The following is a 21,178-nucleotide window of genomic DNA, read 5'->3' on the forward strand; positions in this document are numbered from 1 at the left end:
GGTTGGTGGGCCTGCCAGAACCACCACTGGCCCTGATTTAAAGCAATACTTCAACAAAATACAATATAATATATTTTAAAAATATCCATGCGCGCCACTCCTTAATATATAGATATTGTGATTTCAAATAATGCTTAACTCATTCACTGCCAGACATTTTCAGACCCTCTTTTACACTAACGTTTGAAAAAAATGTGAAAAAAATATAAATAAAATCCTGGGATTGAATGGCTGGACTGTGAAAAGACAAGTACATTTGTCAATGGCAGTGAATGAGTTAATGAAATGTACTTGTATATGCAGGCCTGCCTGTGAATGAAATAGTGAAATAGTGTAGACTCAGTGGCCAAAACGCACATGACTACATAGCGCACAATTTGTCAGTGAATGTGCACAGATGATTGATCCGTTGTCAATGGATACATTTCAAAATATTGAATATTACATATTAAAAATAGCAAGAACGCGTTGCTTTCTCATTCATATGTTCCTGGCACCTGGCATTCTTATACCTCCAAAAATCATCACTTTTCCGGGGACCCCAAAAACAGCATATTTCTTCAACCATTAACATTGGATCATGAAAGAGAGCAAGCCATTTTCAACACTTTAGATGTGTCAATAAGTTGTAAAGTAACTGACCAATTGTATAGATTTGTGAAAAAAATGTAAAATTGATCAAATTGTGACATCGGAGGTTTCGGCCCAACACCAGCGATGTGATATTTGCACCGGTGGCACCTGTTGGGCCAACATTGTGAACTTGGGGTGACCCAACACAGTCATGTCATGGTCCCGGGCCATCGGGCCACTGTTAATGTCGGACCCTGTGATTTACAGCTCAAAAATGTGTGCAGGGAGAAAGGATCACGCTGATTCGTAGAGTGGATGAGAACTGGTATGAAGGCAAAATCTCCGGCACAAACCGCCAAGGCATCTTCCCCGTCACCTATGTGGAAGTGCACAAACGGCCACGTGTCAAAAATGGCTTGGATTACCCCGACCCGCCTCTCTGCTCCTCGCCACAGCGCAGCACCAATGCCTCCCCTCAGGTAAGGACCTACTGAAGTTCACAAAGTTTGATCTCATCGATTGACACCTTGACACCCAACTTTTAATGTTCATTCTCCTCTCTCGTCAAGTGGTCTCATCTTCTTCTTCATTTTCTTCCTCTCACACCCGCCTCTGCTCCCATAAAAAGTTGTACCGTAATCGCCTGACCACTTCTCCACTGCCACTCCCCCGCTCCCCCTGCCGTTCCGTGTCCCCTGAGGTCCACGCTGTCTCCTCCGAGTGGATCTCTCTGACCGTGGGAGGTGGAAGCCCACCTGCCGCCCCGACCCCCCCCTTGCCTCCTCTGCCCACTGTGTCTTACCGCTGCGGCGAATACCTGCCCCCTCCTTTCTCCGCCAGCCCTGTGCCGCCCATCGCCGGCAGCCCATACTGCATCTCTCCCATGACCTCGCCATCTGCCTCCCCTCTGCCGCCGCCGTACCCACCCAGGCCCAATTCCGCCACTCCTTTCCTCACTTTTACTCCCCCTCGGGGGGAGGGCTTCCTACTCTCCCCACCCTCACCCCATCTGTCACGTAGCATTAGCCCCTGTGGCGGGCCAGTGTTGGAAGGCTGGCTTAGGGCGGAGGGGGAAGGTGCAGAGGGGAACGGGGGCAGTAGCTGTGCCGCCCCTGGGAACAGACAAAATAGCCCTGCAGAGGTACCTTCTGCATGGTGTGCCGTGATTATAGTTCAGGCTCACTCTGGGATCTTGTGACCCTTCCATATGCTCTTTGCTGATAGTGCGGCTAACATTTGTGTGTGGAGGACGTGTCTAACATGAGTGTTTTGACTATTGGCTTAGAATAGAAACCTCATCCCAATACTGTCGTTTACAGGCGTGCATGTTGTGTGCAACTAACACACAAGTGTTAATGGCGATAGGTGCTTGTGTGTGTAGATTTTTTCTTAGTTGCCAATGAAGTCAACATTGACTGCAACCTGTCATGCATCTCAATCTGATTGTTTGGTGAAGGGTCATTCACATTATAGCTGCATAGGAATTTGTAGAATATAATTTACATAATTAAAGAATTGATAAATAGAGCTCTTTTCCAAAACAATGAATGACAGAAGTCAATCTTGCCATGTCGTTCTGTTGAGTGCAGACTGTATTTTGTTGACCATGTTTGGACCGAGAGAGATCTATCGTTTTATCGGGACACAATTAATCTTGGATGAATTTGCAGCTCTTGTTCTTTCAGAAAAATCGAAATGGATTCAAAACCCTTTGAAAAAGAGCTCTTCCTAGGAGTAAGCTTTTATTGTGAAGATTCCCCACTAGTGTGATGCGCTTTGTCTTACAGCTTGCGCGGAATGACATTGACCATCATGGACGCAACTCCAGAAGTCCCGTCATGCTGTTTGATATCCACGACAACAACAACGTCAACTCATTCGCGGTAAGCGCCTTTATCATTCCATGTTTGATTTCAATTCTGTCTACTTTGTAATTGAATTTTATTTTACTGTTAAGCTTTAACTCATTGCCTTTATTCACCCACTATATGTTTTGAGTCATCCTTATTAATGCTCACATTGCTACGTGACATTAAAATGCAATATTCAAGAACTGCATCTCCATCTTTTTAATACTGCATGCAGATAATATATTCTCAATTCAAATACATAAACTAATATTTCATTTTCCCTGTACGTGAACTCACACTGGTGTCTTGCCTTTCCATGCTCTCCTTCCTGGTCTCCACCATCATCTGCTTCTCTGTGGCTTTTAACGGATCACTTCCTTTTCCTCCCTTCTACTTACTGGGCCTCTACTTCCTGCCTCAATTGTGCCTCCTCACTCTTTCTTTAACTCCTTCCTTTACTCCCCACCTTTCAACCTAAACCTCTGCTGGGACTCACCCGCATCCACTACTAGGAGGCAGTGTGTAATGAGATCTTGAATATAGCTGAGACCTCAGTGAGGTACTGCGGCACGTTGTCCCACCACCCTCTCAACGCACTTCATAGACTGCACTCCCACCCCAGTAAACAATCTCTCATCATTTCCCAGCAACCCCTGTCCCACAGCAGCAGCCCAGAGCCCAGCCGTCTCAACTGTGGAATGTGAGTAGGATCTACCAGCGTGTACATTTGGGTCTCACATTGACACCATGTGGACAGAATTATTGGGACTTGTGGTCATTACACATCTAGGAAGTGAACATGGAAGCATAAATGGGGGTGGTCCCTCCTTTGCAGCTATAACGTCATCCACTTTTAGAATGGGAGGCAGCTAATCGAACATGCTCACTGGTATACATTTTTTGAGGTGAAGGCTGACAGTATGTGATTTGTCATCGGTTTGACTCAAATCTTCGTCTCCGGTCTCAGATGTCCGCCTTGTGCGTAGTGTTTACCAGTGTCTCCTCTGCTCCGCTCCAGTTTCCAAGCGCTGTACGGTTATGCGCCGCAGAACGAAGACGAGCTCGAGCTGCAGGAGGGCGATCTCGTCAGCGTCATGGAGAAGTGTGATGACGGCTGGTTTGTTGGTATGTACCGCAGGCCTCGCATTCCTGACAAATGCAGTCAGTCTTACTATGTCACATAAAGTGCGTCCATATAGGGCAGTGATTCTCAACCAGTGTGCCTTGAGAGATCGTCAGGTGTGCCGCGGAAAATTATCCAATGTCAATCACTTAGACAAAAATATATTATTTTCCAATTGTTTTTTTTTTGTTAATTTATGTATGGCAAGCATGTATATCAACGGGTAAATAAAACAATGAAATCCTCTTCCACTAGAGGTAAAGGTACATAATTAAGCTGTCAATCCACTTTTTGTGAATCGTTTTGCGAAGTGGTGTGCCGTGAAAGTTTTTACCAGGTGAAATATGTGCCTTCGCTCAATAAAGGTTGAGAAACTCTCATATAGGGATTCTCCTGAATGAGCTCTGCAAACCTATAATGCGCAAGGGTACTGATACATCACTGCACTGCCATATGTCATATTGGGTTATTTAAAACAAGTGAGGGATTCATCAAAACTGTCATTTCCCACACTTTATATCAATACTGTTCATTGTCTTCTGTGAGTTAACAAAGCAAAGCTCTGATTCCTGTTTCTGTTTATTTCCAGGTACCTCAAAGAGGACAAATCAGTTTGGGACTTTCCCTGGGAATTACGTGAAGGAGGTGAAACTGTAAAGTGATGAATCTCAACTGTAACACACACTTGCCTGTCAAGCTTTGGACATCAAGCATGGCTGTGGGTTAGAGTAGGCATTTAGTCAAAATGATTGGTTCATTCTAAGGAATGTAAAATTGCACAGTAACGGTGGTTGTATACTCAATGCCCGAACCACAGCATGGTGTATACATTTGTACACGCATGCCGGTCTCCACATGAGTATATTATTTAGGAAAATCTACCACAAGATATTTTTTTATCCTAGAGACAAAAGCTTCCGATCTGTTCATGTCATTTACACTACATGTGTTTATGTAGCACCTCAGTCAGCACACCAGATTATGAAGGAAAGAATAGATTTTATTACCGGAACTGGATTTGGATTTGGTTTTTTTTCTTCAGTTATTTTGTGTTCAAAAGTCAAAGTCAGGTCAAAGGTGAGCATTGACCAGAACATTCACAACTCAAAACCAAGTTAGTGCCGTTTCTGTTTTGGGTGCACGTGTAATGCAAACAGTTTTTTACACAACCTTTATCACACGTCGTGTGCATGCTTAGAAACGCTTTTTCCAAATGCGCAGTTGTCTTCTATTTTTCTTGGGCACGACGTCAAACACAATTACCGGTAAAGCATATGTGGTGGGGGTAAACAGTGTAAATAATGCAAATAATTTCTGACATTTTATTTATCATTTTGTATCTCTTGTTTTAAAACATGAGCACGTTTGCTGACGCCATGACACCTCCAAGGTAGGTGGAGGTAGACGCCTCGCTCCAGTGCAACCACAGGACAGGCGTGGTAGCCTTTAACTTCCTGCTTGGTCATTTAGGGAAATCCCACCAAACCAAATAACCACAGGATTAATCCGGAACCTTTTGAAGCCAACAATGTGTCTCAGAAAATAATGATTTTAAAGCACCATGAGATTCAACAACCTTCTTGATGGGATTGTATGTTCCAGTCGTGTAAATGTGTACAGCAACGTAAGAGGCCTTTGAAATATGAAATATGGGTACACATATTCATAACCCCCAACTTTTAGTTTAGAAACTGATTTTAATGATAACGTCAGCATTCGAGCTGCATGTACAGTAAAATAAGTCAAAATCACATATGAAACATTTATCCAAAAGCCAGTGTAAGCCCTTAGAAAGACTGCAGTCCTAACAAAATCAAACTGTGCCCAATTGCTACGTCCTTCTCAGATTCCTCACCAACATTGAGATGTCCTCAAAAAGCTGTATATTCGTACTCACAGTCACTCTTAGTGCTTGTTGTTTCAGATGTATATAGGGCAGGTGGAAAAAAGTATCAATATTTATACTGTATGGATGTTTATGAGTAAATATCTAAGAAAGCATTGCCAGACTATCAGTAGCCCTTCAGTATTATACAGAGTATGGAAGCATCACAACCTATTAGCTACATTTGTGCAATGATGAGTGTCACGTAATATGGTTTGATTGCATATTTAACAGGACCCTGTAGCAATCTGCACTTTGTCCTCACTGATGTGTGCTTCTTGAGGCAAATATCAAGTGTTTCTTCCTGACCGTCGTCACAATGACTACAACATACTGTATTATGAGTGTGCCTGTTATAGCACTTAGAGAATGTTCTGGTATTTTATCACCTCACATAAGCATGTTTTATTCCGTGCTGCTGGCCAAACTGTTTTTTTTTTAAGTTGTCTTGTAACTTGAGCTCCTCATAAATGTTTTTTTGTTTTGTTTTGTTGGGAGACAGCTGACCTACAGCGCTCTCCTGTGACAGAACGATAGGAACATAACTGTGTAGGACAACTTCAACACACAATAAATTGCTTGTGTCATAGTTTGCATCGCAACACATCACAGGATGTATGAATGTACGATATTTGAATGTGATGCAGTGTATGGAAAATGTGTTGAAAGGTCATTTTGTGTTAACACAGAACAGAGGAAGGATTGTAAATATGTAAAATAAGAAATAGACTGCATATGATGAGAGCATCGGATAGAGCTTTCAGTCACATGCGGCGTTTTATCTACCTGAAGGATTTTGCCACAGTGTGGAACGTTACTGAGCACAGGAAGTTTGATGCATATGAACATTACGCTGCCATTTGTGAGCTCATAATGCCTTATGTTTGATGCAAAATTGTGCCTCATTCAATTTTGAAATCCATGACATATTTCAGGTACCATGCTTTTCCCATGTAGTTCTAGTCACTGTGATTGGAGTACATTCACAGAGACCTTGTCAATTACTGTGCAAGTATCAGAAGTGTGACAGTGATTTCAATAATTATGTTACCGTTGAATTTGTTTGTGACACACAAACTGCAACAAGTTTGATGGTTTGTTTGCTTCGATTTGCAGTGTTGTTGCATTGACAATATTAAAATAAAGATGCTATACACTGCTGTGCGTCTGCTATTATTCAGTATTTAATAAACCTTTTAAAAACATTGTATTGAGCATAGAATTCTTGGACTGTCTGTAGGTCAGTGTTGGAAAACACTGTGCATGTCACAGTATGTCAGTGCTTGTCCTCATCAGGGTCACAGTTGAGATTGATCTGACTTTTGGTGAGAGGCAGGGCACACAATTCACATTCAAATTCAATTGAGATTCAAATGTATAAACAGTTTGGATCAAATTATGCCACGTAACCTAACATGCATAATTTGGGAAAATTTAGAATAACTGGATCTGAACCCTTAACCTCAGAACTATAGACAGACGTACCACCACTACGTACGCTAATGCCCAGTAAGCACAACTATTAACGTTTGTTAAAAATAATTAAAATATCCAAACGCGCCAGAACATTTATGTTTGCATTTATGTCAGGTTAATGTTTTGTTTTCTTTTCAATATATTGACACTTTTCAAGTTCACACTGGTTGACTACTTTTGGTTTGTTCGTAAACACATAAAAAACACGTAATTCCGTCAACATACAGGAGCTTTCTCACTCCACTTGAGCAGCAATCCTGAAAGGAATTCAAGATTTGGGAGCGGCACATTCCACATCCTGGGATTAAAGCTCTACCATAAATGGTAAACTTGAATGGAACAGGAGTGACCGCACCCACAGCCCTGTCAAATCTGCTTCAAACGTGAGATCGTTTAATTTAGAGAGGGGTCACTCTTGAACATTTTCAGTACTGTAGTGTACGAAACGACCACGCGCCTTCAAATGCAGATTTACGATTTCAATAAGGGGTGATAAAAGTAAACAAATCATGCAAAAATAAAAAGTAAGCTTCTAGCTACTAATGAATGGGGTCCAGATTTGAATGCATTGCATGCATGCGGTTCAGTACAGCAAGTTGACTTATTTGAGAAAAATAAATAAAATAAAAACTTCTTCTCAAATAGCCTGGTCATTTCTTTTGATATTTGATATTTAAAAGATGTGCTGTTGAGGAAACGGGGTTTGCAGACGTACTGGCGTCACGTGACCGGCTGAGTTTACTCTTCATATATCAGTGGCGAGCCATGATCTGGAATAGACAATCCTCGAATCCGGCTTCCCGAACCTGGTCATCCCACTAACCTGAGGCCCCGCCCTCTAAAGCCTCCACCCCGCCCCTCTAATGCCTGCAGGCCTCCTGGCCATTGAGCACGTCACAGGTTATTCGCACGAGCAACAAGAGCGAGTGACAGCTACTTTTAGCGTATTGGAAGTCGTTTGTACGCAACTTGACATTAGTTATGCCTCTGCGGGTGGTGGTGCAGGGTCCTGGGCCGTGGGGATTCAGGCTGGTCGGAGGAAAGGACTTCGAGCAACCTCTGACTATTTCCCGGGTAAGTTTGGATGAATAACAGCAAATCACAAGTTGCGTCAAGCACACCTGGGCTTGTCCCTAGTGGACTGAAAAACACTTAACTAACTCGCCGAACTCGAATCTAACAACCAGCTGCCCGTGGTGACGCGTCGTGAACGTTGAATTGTTTGTGCGTGTTATTTGCTAATACTGTATAGCTGTTAGCTCGTTCTGCATGCGAGTTGTATAATTTTACTTAAAGAAATTAAGTTTAACGATTTCTGCTAGGAGTTTTTCCAACGTTTTTTTTGTTTGAAAGTTAGTTGGAGTGTTTTGTTCTGATGTTTGTAGCTGTAAACTTAAAACGTAGAGCAAAATAAAGTAAAATAATCGATTAGATACCCTTTTGTTCAGGGGTCCTTGAACGCATCTTAAGCGCTGGTGTACTGGCTCATACTGGGGCCTTTTTCTATTATTGTATTTTGCCCCTCTGATAACCAAAATATTGGAGACTGTTCACAAAAAGATTCAGTGATCTTATATATCCCTATAAACTAAAACTACAATAATGAGAATACTTTTAATATGTTATTATCAATTACAACAAGCATTTGTATCTTTCTCAAGGTTGGCCAATGAGTTTGAATATAGTATGTTTTCACTGCTCTGTTGATTTTAGTAGAATGGCGGCTGCTATTTGTGTCTCGGTGCTCGGTCCTCCCCACCCATTAAACATGATTACGAATTCCTGAGCTGTGCCAGAGTTTCTTGTCTTCAGGACTTTATTTTCAATAGTGTCTGACCCACATCCAACTCTGCCTGTGTGTGTTTGTACTCTAAACAAACAATAACCCTCATTCAGGTCAGTGTATGAATGTCAGTTATCCTGAGTAGCAGCAGCGATTTGTGTGAAAGCCTACGTTGAAATTAGAGATTTGGTTTAAAAAATTTTTTTTAAAAAAACATCACATGTCTCTCTGCAGGTGACACCTGGAAGCAAAGCTGCCGAGGCCAACCTCTGTATTGGTGATGTGATCTTAGCTATTGATGGTGAAGCCACAGACAACATGACTCACTTGGAAGCACAGAACAAAATAAAGGGGTGTATACAGGAGATGGCACTTTCTATAGACAGGTAAGTGATCTTTCATATCATTACACCTTATGAACATTTACAAGAGACGACAGCTAACACCCAATTCAGGTGTTATGGGGCTAACATAATGTTTCAAATCTTATAAAGAGCATTGTTTTACTCAGCCCTCATCCATGTGCACAATATTCTCTCATTAGATATTTATTGCAGTACAGTGAACTCTCGTTTATATTTAATATGGTGATGTAAGCATTTTTTTTGTATTACCCCTCCCAAATCCTTTGAACACATGTAAACCTATACAAACAAACTTAAACTTATTAAAACATACATTTTAAAATGTCCAATAGCCTCTGGTCTCAGTCACTTGATCAGCAAGTCTCCAAATAAGAAGCAAGGCATGCTTGCTTCAAGCTCTATTTTGTCACTCCCAGTTGAACCTTTCTAGTAAACACATCAAAATCAACAAAACCATAGAATTTTGTGTTATGAAAGGGTGCGGGCTAATGGGAATTTGTGTAGATGTTAAGATAATGACAAACCTTTCAACAACTACGTCATTAATACACACTGAGCAGCAACGCATACAAACAGAGCATACAACAATATGCACAGAGATATATTCCAAAATTATAGAGGCAACGATCATGTTTCATTGAAAGGCACTGGTATTTTGTGTTGCTGTGTCAATACGCATGAAAACACTTACAGGCTTGGAATCAATGTGATGATGATTGTAAATGACTATTGCCCCTCAATAAACGTGATCTTTACACTATGTTTCAGATCAGAAAATAAGTTGTGGTCACCACTTTCATCAGATGAAGGAAAGTCGCATCCCTACAAGATGAATCTTGCATCAGAACCCCGGGTGCGTGACTGCAGACTCAACATCTAAACTGGAACTTACTTCCTCTGTCATTAAGAGGGAAATGATCAGATTCAACTTACCGGTAGTCGTACAGTTTTCTGCGAGTCTGAACGCTTTCCTCGCCGCACCCCTGCAGCCAACGATGAGGTCATTATCGTTTACTTCCCAACAGGAGGTTTCCTAGACGACAGTAGTTTATCTGCCAAGCTCTGACGCAAGACTCAGTTCCTGTCTACTGAGTGGAAAGCAAAGGCCAGTGGGATGTGTCGCTGACTCTGTGTCCTCCGCAGGCCACCCTGTTTAGTTGCTGTGCAGTTTTGTCACAAACACGCGTGTTGAATGCCTGTATGCAATTTGTCACTTGGATGCCTTCTCACTCGTTTATTTGTTCAAACGATTGTGTTGTGACCTGCTTGATCTGTGACTCGGCTTGCTGTCAGTCTGTTCTGTAATTTCCCTATGGGATGCTTGAAACATGAGCATATTGCTGTGTTGCTAAAAAAAACCCAAAAAGATAGCTTTGTTTTACAACTGTTACACACAATTTCACACGAATCTTTAACATTATTGTATCTGTCTTTGTCAGGAAGTGAAACAAATAGGCTCCGCCCACAACAGGAGTGCTCTGCCATTCTCTGGTTTTGGTTCCAAGGTTGTGACTAACCAGTACAACAACCCAGCTGGCCTCTACTCCTCAGAGAATATCCAGAACTTCAACTCGGCTGTGGACGAAGTCAAAACCTTGACAACCACCAATGAGTCCGACACTGTGTAAGAATGAAGCCTCTTTTTTTTTTCTTTTTTTTTTTTAATGGAAAGCGCTTATTAGCAGTATAGCCTCGCTTATTCAAGATATTTTGGGTTAACACCCCCCAACCAAATGCAATTGACTAGGCATCAATTATTCACTGATTTTTGCTATTAGAGAGCATGTCCCAAATATTGGGGGTCCACTGTATATGGGAAATGATCATATATTCTAAATGCTCTGAACCTTTCCAAAGGGTTCAGAGTGAACTTGAACCAGGGGTGTTGGGGTTTTAGTGTCAGGGTCAGTGATGGTTTAGGGTTCTGGATGCTGTGCTTTCGCAATAGCAAGAGCATCTGCAGCAGCTGCGATGAGTTTTTCAAACCTTTTGTCACAAGTTATTTGTTAATTTTAGATGATTGCGTTTGATCTGCCATCAAAATGCTGTTTAAGCTGTTGATTTCTATATCATTTCCTTTCTACTTAAAGTATCATTTGCCTTTTAATTACTTTTAGTGAAACTCCTGGCTTGTTGTTTGCCCGCTTTAGCACAATGTTTCATGTAATGCAATGTTATGTCAAAACACTTTAGCATACTGCTTCATGTGATGCAATGTTATTTCAACACGTGGAAAGATCATGTGTACCATTTTGCTTTGAGAAGATCTTTTGTTTGTGGTACATACAAAACCAACTCTGTTGACACCTGCCTTGCAGAGCTACAGATCCAGAAAAAAACACCAAGCGACCAGCTATCGCGGCAGATTCCGAGGTCTACAAAATGTTGCAGGAGAACCAGGAGTCCGACGAGCCTCCCCGACAGTCTGCTTCCTTCAAGGTGCTACAGGAGATTCTTGAAACGGGTACGGACCACAGTTGCTCCTTTTTGCCTTATAATCCTTTAATGATGTACAGTCTGGTTTCATCAGCAAATGTTAACAGGTTTGATTACATGTTATATAGTCCTGTAAATGTAATAACAGGCTACCAGTTATATAGAATAAAAGATGAGGTCCCAATGCAAAGTAACGCTAAGGTGGTGTTTGTGTGCGTTTGCTGTTTGTAGGTAATTCTGACAGACCATCAGGGTTCAGGAGTGTGAAAGCTCCGACAACAAAGATTGGCTCTTCCGTTGGGAATGCTGAGAAGCTTCCCATCTGTGATAAATGTGGATCAGGGGTTGTGTAAGTATTTAAGTCTTGAAGGTCCCAACAACATAATTACATTTTAGAGCTTGCGTACTCGTCTGTTCTAATCTTTTACTCTGGCGTCACCATGTGGCCAATTGCAGCCATGCTAGTTAACGTTGGGGTCGTGTCTTGCTCGACTTCATTTGCAATTGAAAAAGTCCAACCTGTTGGTGTTAAGGCAAAGGTATGCTTTCACTTTTAAGGCAAGGTTACCTCTCAGTACGACAATGCTACTGTGTGCTGAAGTACAAATTAGAAACCTAATTAATGCATAACACATTGATTGCCATGATATTAATGATGTAGAACAAAGCAGGCATTCATTTATTAGAATTAAGTTTTTTTTTTTTTAATGCCACTAAAGTAAGTGCCTGGAGGAAAAAATTATAATTCACTAAGGGCCAAGGATGAGGTTGGAGCCGAGCCAAGCTACTTTGGACTGTGGGGTACACTCTGGATGGACTGCTAGACAATCATAAGTGACCACTGTAAAAAAAAGACAAAAAAGGGGGCGAGGGGGGCTTTTTTTCTACCACAAACTACTTGCGTGCATCTCAATAAATGGGGCAAGTATTTTGGGAGCCCTGCAATAAAAACTGAAATTGAGTCCTAAGCCTAAATTTGAGAAAGCGTGCTGAAAAGTATCAACTAAGAATCACTGCCAAAATGCTGTGATAGTTAAATTGGTAGTAATCATAATGCAAAAACAAACGCTTGGCGAAGTAGCAGCAAGTTAGTGCTTATATTTACTTTTTACTGAATAGTTCATGTATTCATTCATTTCATTCCATATACGTTCAACTGAATATGAAAGTGAGCCTAGTTTGTCTTGGAGTGGAGATTGAATTGTTGACTTCTGTGACTCAGGGGGATGTTGGTGAAGCTGCGTGACAAGTTCCGACACCCTGAGTGCTACACCTGCACAGACTGTGATGTCAACTTGAAACAGAAGGGACATTTCTTTGTGGAGGACCAGATTTACTGCGAGACGCATGCACGCGAGCGAATGACCCCGCCCGAGGGCTACGACGTGGTCACGGTTTTCCCCAAGTAGCGGGATCAAGGACCTTAGCCTCAGACTGCACGCAAGTTTTAGGACAATTCAAGGCATATAGCTTTTACTTAGTACACTCTTCTTGCACAGACACTGGAAGAGTGGATGGAATATGTTGATTTGCACATAAGAACTTTGGCATATGCAACACGTAAATGCTTCATACTTTCAGATTACAGTACATTCCTGTTTTGCCACTGATTTGAATTATAATTAGTGCAGTATTCACGGGAAACGAACCACTGTTTTTGTGGATGTTTGTTTTATGATCCTTTTTTATCCTTAACCAACAAGGGACTCAGCTTGACAACACACAAAATGCTTGATTTTTGTATCGTTTTTATTGAATAGAACAAATTATACAAAAATATTTCCAAAACATTTTCACAACTGCCAAATAAATATTTTTTATTAAGGAGGTGCCTCTTTTCTCTATTTGAATGCCTGTGAAACTAAATGAAGGGCTACATCTTCAACAAGACCAATCAAATATAGCTGGAAGAAAAAGCGGATGAAACGATGAAATCATGTGTATGATGCAAAATAAATAGCTAAAGGTGTTTGCGCCCATAACAGTGAAAGTGATCATACAAATGTGGGCATTGGAAATTTAATATTGCCACTCATGCCTGAGCTCTGTCTCACTGTAGCGTAGCTTGGGATAAAAGGGTGGTGAGGCACAACAATTCCGATCAGATTGTGCCAAGTGAGTCTCGTTGGCATGTGTACCGGCCCGGCTGAGGGCAGGCAGGTAGTCTGCCGTGTGTGCCTGTTGCTCTGTACGCAAAGTCTCAGTCAGGGCCCAGATGTAGTTGTGGGCGAAACGCAGAGTTTCTATCTTGGTCATTTTGGCGTCTTCGGGCAGAGCTGGCAAGATGTTTCTGAGCGTGTTCAGAGCGGAGTTGAGGTTGTGCATCCGGTGACGCTCTCTGTCGTTGGCCTTCACCCGGCGTCTGCCTCGCAGTGCGGAATGCGCACATTTGCCTTGGCGCGTTTCTTTTTGACGCGCATGTTCACTGTAGTCTTTTGCGCGGTGCGCATTTGGACGACTGTGCGTCACTTGGCTGCTGGATGTGTGCACGTCACTTAGCGCCCACTGCTCTTTGGGAAACATCCTATTTAAATGAAGTGCAATCATTACAGTTTGGCCTGCGGAATTTAACAATACGTAAAATCATGTTCTGAAACATTTTAGCAATTTACACCTTACTGCTCAATTTCGATTAATCATAAGCATTTAATACATAATCGTACTTCTGCACAATCCAAACGAGAGTTATATTACAAATCTGTAGAAATAATGTTCAGCTTCAGATGGTGTTAAGTTGACAAAATGTGTATCGGGTGTTTAGTTTATAGACGTAATCTGCATAATACTGAAAAGTATCTACTAAAACTATGCTATAAACATAAAGTAATACTAATAATAATAATTCTGGCAATGTCAATCAAAACTGACCATTACATTTTTCATGAACACGTACGAAGGAAAGACACTTGCACGTACCTGTGGCTTATTCCCTTTGGCAACAGGAGGTAGAAGACTGAATGCTAGATGCGCATCCCTGTCATTTTATAAGGCCTTTATCTTATCTTTTTGTGCGCCTGAATCAACAGCATGTGTCAGGGGGCCAATCAGCTTTCAGGCAGCATGTCTTGCACCCTCTCCCCCTCATCAGCCTCACTACTGTCTCTTTGTGTGTTCTATGCGGTTTTGAGAAAGCAAGAAGTGAAAGTGAAGTTAGTTAATAAATTAAATAAAACTAATTTATAACACGATTCTTAGACTTTACCTGCTGAACTTTGGTTGGATTTTGTGAAGTCCGGTGCTGTAGCCTATTTGATCCTTTTGCTTTTTTTCCTTGCTTGCTTGTATGTTCAAGTCATCTGAGTCAGAGACCTTTCATGAGGAAAGGGTTATGAAATAATTTCTCACTGTTAATATGCAGAATATCGTACTTGTGGAAATTCTCATTCATCCAGGTCATTTCTTTCTCAGGGCATTGAATCGATGGCAACTGGAATGCATGCTCTGTTTAGAAGACGGATAAGAGGCGAAAAGTCTTCGAAAAGACAAATAGAGAAGTCAAGATACGATCATTGAGAAATAGTATAATATTTAATGTGATGTTAAGTTACAACACGTCGTTTTGGCTTCATTTACCCCTGCTTAAAATAGCACAATGTGTGGTTTTGTATTCATACGTTTGACGTTTGCTTGTGTGATGGCGCCTTTTACGCACCCGGGTGCACAGAGTCAGACCAGCAATAGATAAAACGTAGTCATAAAATAAATGGAAAGATAAGCGGATATTTCACAAATGAGACAAAATGCATCAAAACTCGGAGGTTGTTTTGGAAATTAGGTATCCTAATGCGTATTTGGGGTGCATATACAACGCAAGCTCAAAATGGCATCAGCCAATAAATCTCAGCTACTTTTGTTCTTGCTTGAGTCTCAACATATGTTCCAAACAATGCATATATATGAATCGACACTATAATGGTTTAACCATAAATGTTCAAGGAAAAAAATGGCCTTAAAGCGTTGGAGCGCAACTGTTGCGAGTTGGACAAAGACTGTTACGCATGGTGCCAGCTCCCCAAAAAACATTTGCAAATGTAAGCCCTGGTGTTGGGATGTGGAGTACAAGGGCTGCTCTTGTGTGACATAACCAATTAAACTCGATGTGAGACTACGACTGCGCAAACAGACCATAATTGAAAGATATCGCCGCATCTTCAAGCCAAACTAACAAGTGGTGCAAGTTAGAACAAAGTTAGATTTTCCAGAACTCAAAGGCCCATAAACTGTCAGCTAAAGTCCTTAATTGACTTGTCTTGTGCTGGGGGGGAGGGGGGTTACCAGATCTCAAACGTAATTGCCGGTTTAAGGATAAAAACCCTCCTTAGTTTTCTGTCCAAATGTGTATTTTGGGGACAAGCTGAACCCCATATGCTGTCAATAAAGTGGACAAATACACGAGCGAGATACGAGACGTTGACTTGCAATTGTAAAAGGAAAGAAAATGTCTAAGGTAAACGAAATACCCCCACTTTGCAAATAATCAACAATGTCATATCCATACTGGGATATGACGGGACAGGTGTTGGTTTAAGCAATCGCGTCCGTCTTCGCTTGTTTTTTTTTTTTTTTTTTTTTTTATCAGTGTCCTGTATTATCCTGCTTGTTATGCAAAGTGTGGGCAAACATAAGCACCCATATAAGCAGATATGACAGCAGAGCTGCTACGAAAAGTGATTTAATAATATTTAACAATACAATTACCAAGCGCCAGAGCAGGTGATACCTGCACGATGCGCCTCGTATGTACTCCCCGACTACTTCACGCTCTCCTTTGCTTATTTATTAAACCAAATCTATTTATATTTTATCAAACAGAGGTACCAGGTGGGGCTTTATTTTCGTCTTCAGCTTTTTGTTTGAAGGACGTTTTGAGCAGGCCAATCCAAGTCCAACAACTCGCTGACCAGATTGTTATCAGGGACGCCATTCAATGCACCCCCCCCCTCCTCTCGCTCCTTCTGCCTGAGAGCTGCCGGGAGAGAGAAAGGGAAAGGGAAACTTCTTCAAGAAAGGGAAAACATCTTAAAAACATTTAATTGCAACCCGGATGCCATATGTACAGCTCTTGTGAAACCCTTCAACAATGTGACTGTCTTTTAGAAAGTATGGAGTGCGCCTTTGGAGACGTGTGCGCTTTTGGAGAGGTGCGCGCGTCGTGACCGGAATGACCCTGAAAACACTTTACACAAAAACGAATTCACTTTTAATGTGCTTTGGAGTTTCCTTTCACAAGCAATGCATTGTACATCTCACCTCAGCTTTTGAAGCCAGTGTACACCAATTACAGTGGAATAGTTGTCCTCTGGAGACGTTTTGTCTTTATTTTGTTCAAGCACATGTGGCTGCGCGTGCACAAAGATTCTCTTTGGTCTGGTTGCGTCTTGACCAATTTCCCATGTTCTTTGATGGATTTGGGTCGTGCATAAAAGACCAAATGTGCTTTTCACGTCATTAAAGACCGAAATAAACATACACTTAACACTCATACCTTTTCCAAATGAGCTCTACGCTTCAAGCAAGAGACATATTGTTAAATGAATAACTTTCTGACAGTTTAAATTTAAACTGAAAATTATTATCTTTATAATTTGGATGCATCCCAGAGAGTCACCATGAAATGAATATGTTGTGGTATAATAAATCAGAATCAGAATCATCTTTACTGGCCAAGTATGTTAAAACCCACAAGGAATTAATTGCTGGTTGGTGATGTCACTGATCGTACAAGCAAAAGACATTCTAATACACATACACATTTAAGGTGCATACACAAATGTACTCGTGTGCAAATGATGCAGAGGGACTGGTGTAAAATACCGTACAATAATAATGGCACAACAGCGATGTGAAAATGGCAAGGTGTCACTATAAACTCACGAGTCAACCAGAATGAAATCAAACATGGATGGCTCCATGTATGCAAAAGGTTCCAATTCGTAACAGAACTTTTTCAGAGCTTTCAGAACGTTTGCACATTAAGACTCACTAACTGTATATGACAGAAAGTCAGTTTTACATTCAGCTGTCATGCATAAGTAAAAGTAGTTAAACCAGTCTAAAATGAACACATCAGAAATAACCACTAATGGAATATAAATGTTATGTTCATTAGCGAGGAAAAATGCTTTGCTAGAAAAAGCTAATAAAAGAATTACAGAATCATATAGGAAGCCATCTCAACTCAACTGTATTTACAGCGCAACAGAGAGTCATGGTGGAGGGGATTATGCAATTAACACATTTGAACAAATGGACTCATTGCCGAATGAGATCATCATCTGCAGGTAAATCTGAACCGTCTGTTTTCCTTCACTCCCATTCATCCAATTACTATATCCCGCTTGTCCTCGTTTTAGGGTCACACGTGGGTTAGAACCAAACCCAGCTGGCTGACTGGACGAAAGGAGGTGTAAACCCTGGTCTTGGTCACCAGCCAATCTCACCTGGCTCTACTGCTTATACGATGACTCGAAAACGCAGTCACCGGCTTCCTCCAGCAGGTGGCAGTGTAGGACATACAAAAACTGATAATTGTGAGGTGAGAAGTGCACTATAAGAAGGCTTCTTGGCTGCTATTTGAAGTTTGTGTGAGTTTTTGGTAAAGAGAGAGGAAGTATAAAAGACTGCGTCTTGTTGTATTGACCAGGCTGCACTGCGGCGTCTATTCACAGGTGCGAACTCGCTACTGAGCAGTACGGGGGCTTTGACCTGCTCCGTTTCCGACCTGGGCCGGTGCACCCCTCCTCAGGCGACCTGGTGGTCCCGAGCTCCCCCGGGAGCACCATATCGATACCGAACTTAGCGCGGACACCCGCTCGACATAGTCCGCTGCAGCTCAGAACCCCTGAGCTCAAACCATCCGACAGCCTCAGCCTCCCGGTGGCTTGGATTACTGGCGCGCGCCACCGCACCCGGCGAAATACACCGGCACTCGTAGCGAATTTGACTTGATTGCATATATGTTGTCCAGGGGAGTATGACAACGTCATCTAGTGGTGGAGGATATGGTCGGATCAAGATGGCGACATGTATGGACGTTCTCTCTTGGGCTCGTGAACTTTTGAGGAGTACCGGACCGCCAAAGCAATTGAAATGGACTCAAACGATGTTATTTAAAAGGTGAAACAATACACTTGTTTTCGTGTATTGTTTGTGGGGGTGCCAGTTCAAAGAAGACGGTACAGAGTTGTTCTCACGTCGTGTCTGTCAAGCGTGTTCGCTTGTGTTACTGTTAGCAGCCGAGCTAACTTTATGGCCAAAAGGGACGCAAAAAGAAGATTGGATTGATAACAAACATGGAGACCTATGACTCTTTTCCAAGTTTATGTACACCTCTTCCCCCGAGTCCTCTTAAGGGTCCTGACTCAAAAAAGACCCGTCTTGAAGTTGCAGAAACGAAAAAAGAAGATACCGTTTCCAACGCTGATATCTTAAAGCAGGGGTGTCCAAACTCGGCCCTGAAGGGCCGGTGTCCTGCCTGTTTTCCATCTAGCCCTGCTGCAACGCACCTGATTCAAGAGGTCATGATCGTTATCAAGCTTCTTCAAAGCCTGCCGATGAGCTGATCATTTAAATCAGGTGTGTTGCAGCAAGGAGAGCTGGAACACAGGCAGGACACATGCCCTTGAGGACCAAGTTTGGACACCTCTGTCTTAAAGACTATCAATGGGCTGAATGACCGCTTCTCCAAGTTTGAAGAAATGGTCGTTAAAAATGCAGCGGAGATTGTAGCCGTGAAGGAAAATGTGATGAGCCTTGAGATGCAATGTATACACTGTCGTTGCGGTGTATTCCTCCAGCGTGTCCTCCAGTCTTCTCATGATTTTGCGCCACTATCTGATCACAAATTAGTTACTATTTTTTGGGTTGGTTCTAAACAAAAAAGTAAATTACGTGGTTTCTAGAAATTAAATAACTTATTGAATGCCAAAATACTTTGTGATATGGTCAACAAAATTGCAGGACAGATACTCCAGAATATTGAAATGAATCCAATACAAAGATGGGAATACTTTAAATTCAAAGTTAGAGAATTAACAATGAGACGCAGTAAGGGAATTAAAAAAGCTAATTCAACTAAAGAAATTGATACCATGAATGCATTAAATTATTTATTGGAAAAAGATAATCTATCAGAGGATGAAGTGATTGAATTGAAAAAATTAAAAGAGGAAATAGATGCTGCATATATTAATATGGCTAAAGGAGCCTTTATAAGGTCAAGAGCCAAATGGATGGAATTTGGCGAGAGAAATTTTAGTTATTTTTTTTGCTCTGGAGAAACGTAATCAAAAAAGAAATAATATTTCAGCCCTTAAAATAAAAGATAACATAACCACCAATTATTTAGACATTTCAAAATATGTTGGAGAATTTTTTTGCTTCTTTATATGAATCAAACTCTTGTATCAGTGATTGTGATAAGTTCATTGATTTGGTTAAAGAATTTATACCGTCTATCTCAGAACACTTTAAATTATGCTGTGGACAACCAATTTCCAAATTGTAGATTTTCCAGAAGTTCTGAATTCCAGAAATATCTGAGGCTATTCTTGGAATGAAAAAACATAAATCCCCAGGAAATGATGGACTATCAGTAGATTTCTATGTATATTTTTGGGATATTATTGAAAATCATCTATTCGCATTATTCAAAGAATGCTTTGTTAAGAAATGTCCATGAGTATGAAACAAGGTGTAATAACTTTAATACCTAAACCTGATAAGGCTTTTGATAGGGAAATTAGATTGACCCAACTAGCTGATGATACAGCATTATTCTTAGAGACAAACAGCAAATTCAACATGCAATTTCACTAGTCGATGACTTTTCATCTGCATCTGGGTTCAAATTGAACAAATCAAAATGTGAAATTATTTGTTTATACCAAACGGACGTACCAGCTTTATGTGATTTCCCAGTTAAAAAGTGTGTTCAGTACAGTATCTTTATCAATGTTAAGGAGCGCCAAATACTTACCGGTAACTTCTCCCCCAAACTACTGAAAACTAAAACAATATTAAATTTATGGCTTCAAAGAGACTTATCAATTTTGGGAAGAGTCCTTTTACCTAAAGCTGAAGGTGTCTCAAGATTTGTATACCCAGCTTTGTCCCTTGATGTTAGTAATTCCACAAGTAAGGACTTAATAAGTTGTTTGCTAATTTGGTAGGGAAAAATAAGCATCATCATCTGAAGAAGACTACTGTGCCAAAAGCCGAAGGTGGATTTGAATTATTGGACTTTATGGACTTGAACTATACATTTAAAGTAAAATGGTTAAAAGAATGTATAAAAACTCCAGGATCCTTATGGTATTTTATCCCATATAATATTTTCAGTAATTTAGGAGGTCTTCAATTCTTACTATCTTAAGCAACTATAATGAAGTGAAAATACCTGTTAAATTGTCAACATTTTATCAACAAGCTTTGTTAGCATGGAATATGTGTCACATAATTTTTCCCCACATAAATCTATTATTTGGAACAATTGATATATTCTTAAAAAGGAACAAATCACTTTATATGCAAAACTGGATTGATAAAAACATTATTTTCGTGAAGGATTTATTTAACTGTGATGGTCAACTCCTTAGTTATGCAGACTTTTTAGCGGAAAAAGCATTCCCTGTTAAATTTAAAGAATTTCATTCTGTCATAAAGTCCATTCCAAGTGGAACAACAGAA

The 21,178-nt window shown here is 41.0% G+C and overlaps 2 protein-coding genes and 1 non-coding gene across 13 annotated transcripts in view; 2 read left to right on the forward strand and 1 right to left on the reverse strand.

Moving 5' to 3' along the window:
- The window catches only part of sorbs1 (sorbin and SH3 domain containing 1), a 45,075-nt gene extending 38,485 nt beyond the window's left edge, over positions 1-6,590 (forward strand). For 7 of the 11 annotated variants that reach the window (XM_086044890.1, XM_086044895.1, XM_086044893.1 and 4 more), the window contains 6 exons: positions 858-1,052; positions 1,202-1,714; positions 2,361-2,456; positions 2,936-3,123; positions 3,442-3,548; positions 4,136-6,590. In XM_086044890.1, coding sequence (XP_085901016.1) covers positions 858-1,052; positions 1,202-1,714; positions 2,361-2,456; positions 2,936-3,123; positions 3,442-3,548; positions 4,136-4,203 — 1,167 coding nt within the window. In that variant the 3' untranslated portion in view covers positions 4,204-6,590. The remainder of the gene's footprint in view (positions 1-857; positions 1,053-1,201; positions 1,715-2,360; positions 2,457-2,935; positions 3,124-3,441; positions 3,549-4,135) is intronic. The other 4 variants (XM_086044896.1, XM_086044897.1, XM_086044898.1 and 1 more) reach the window with 4 other exon arrangements.
- Positions 6,591-7,755: 1,165 nt separating this feature from the next.
- On the forward strand, positions 7,756-13,315 carry pdlim1 (PDZ and LIM domain 1 (elfin)). The gene is made up of 7 exons (XM_086045921.1): positions 7,756-7,981; positions 8,925-9,076; positions 9,824-9,908; positions 10,495-10,679; positions 11,374-11,519; positions 11,723-11,840; positions 12,714-13,315. The coding sequence occupies exons 1-7, from the start codon at positions 7,889-7,891 to the stop codon at positions 12,898-12,900; spliced, it is 966 nt and encodes a 321-aa protein (XP_085902047.1). The 5' UTR covers positions 7,756-7,888; the 3' UTR covers positions 12,901-13,315.
- A 4,790-nt stretch (positions 13,316-18,105) lies between these two features.
- LOC147139624 (signal recognition particle RNA) lies at positions 18,106-18,404 on the reverse strand. The gene has a single exon (XR_015088834.1).
- Positions 18,405-21,178: the final 2,774 nt, after the last annotated feature.

The sequence above is a fragment of the Filicampus tigris genome, chromosome 11, assembly GCF_054856515.1.
Source record: "Filicampus tigris isolate MCC_2025a chromosome 11, RoL_Ftig_1.0, whole genome shotgun sequence".
Taxonomy (NCBI): Eukaryota; Metazoa; Chordata; class Actinopteri; order Syngnathiformes; family Syngnathidae; genus Filicampus; species Filicampus tigris.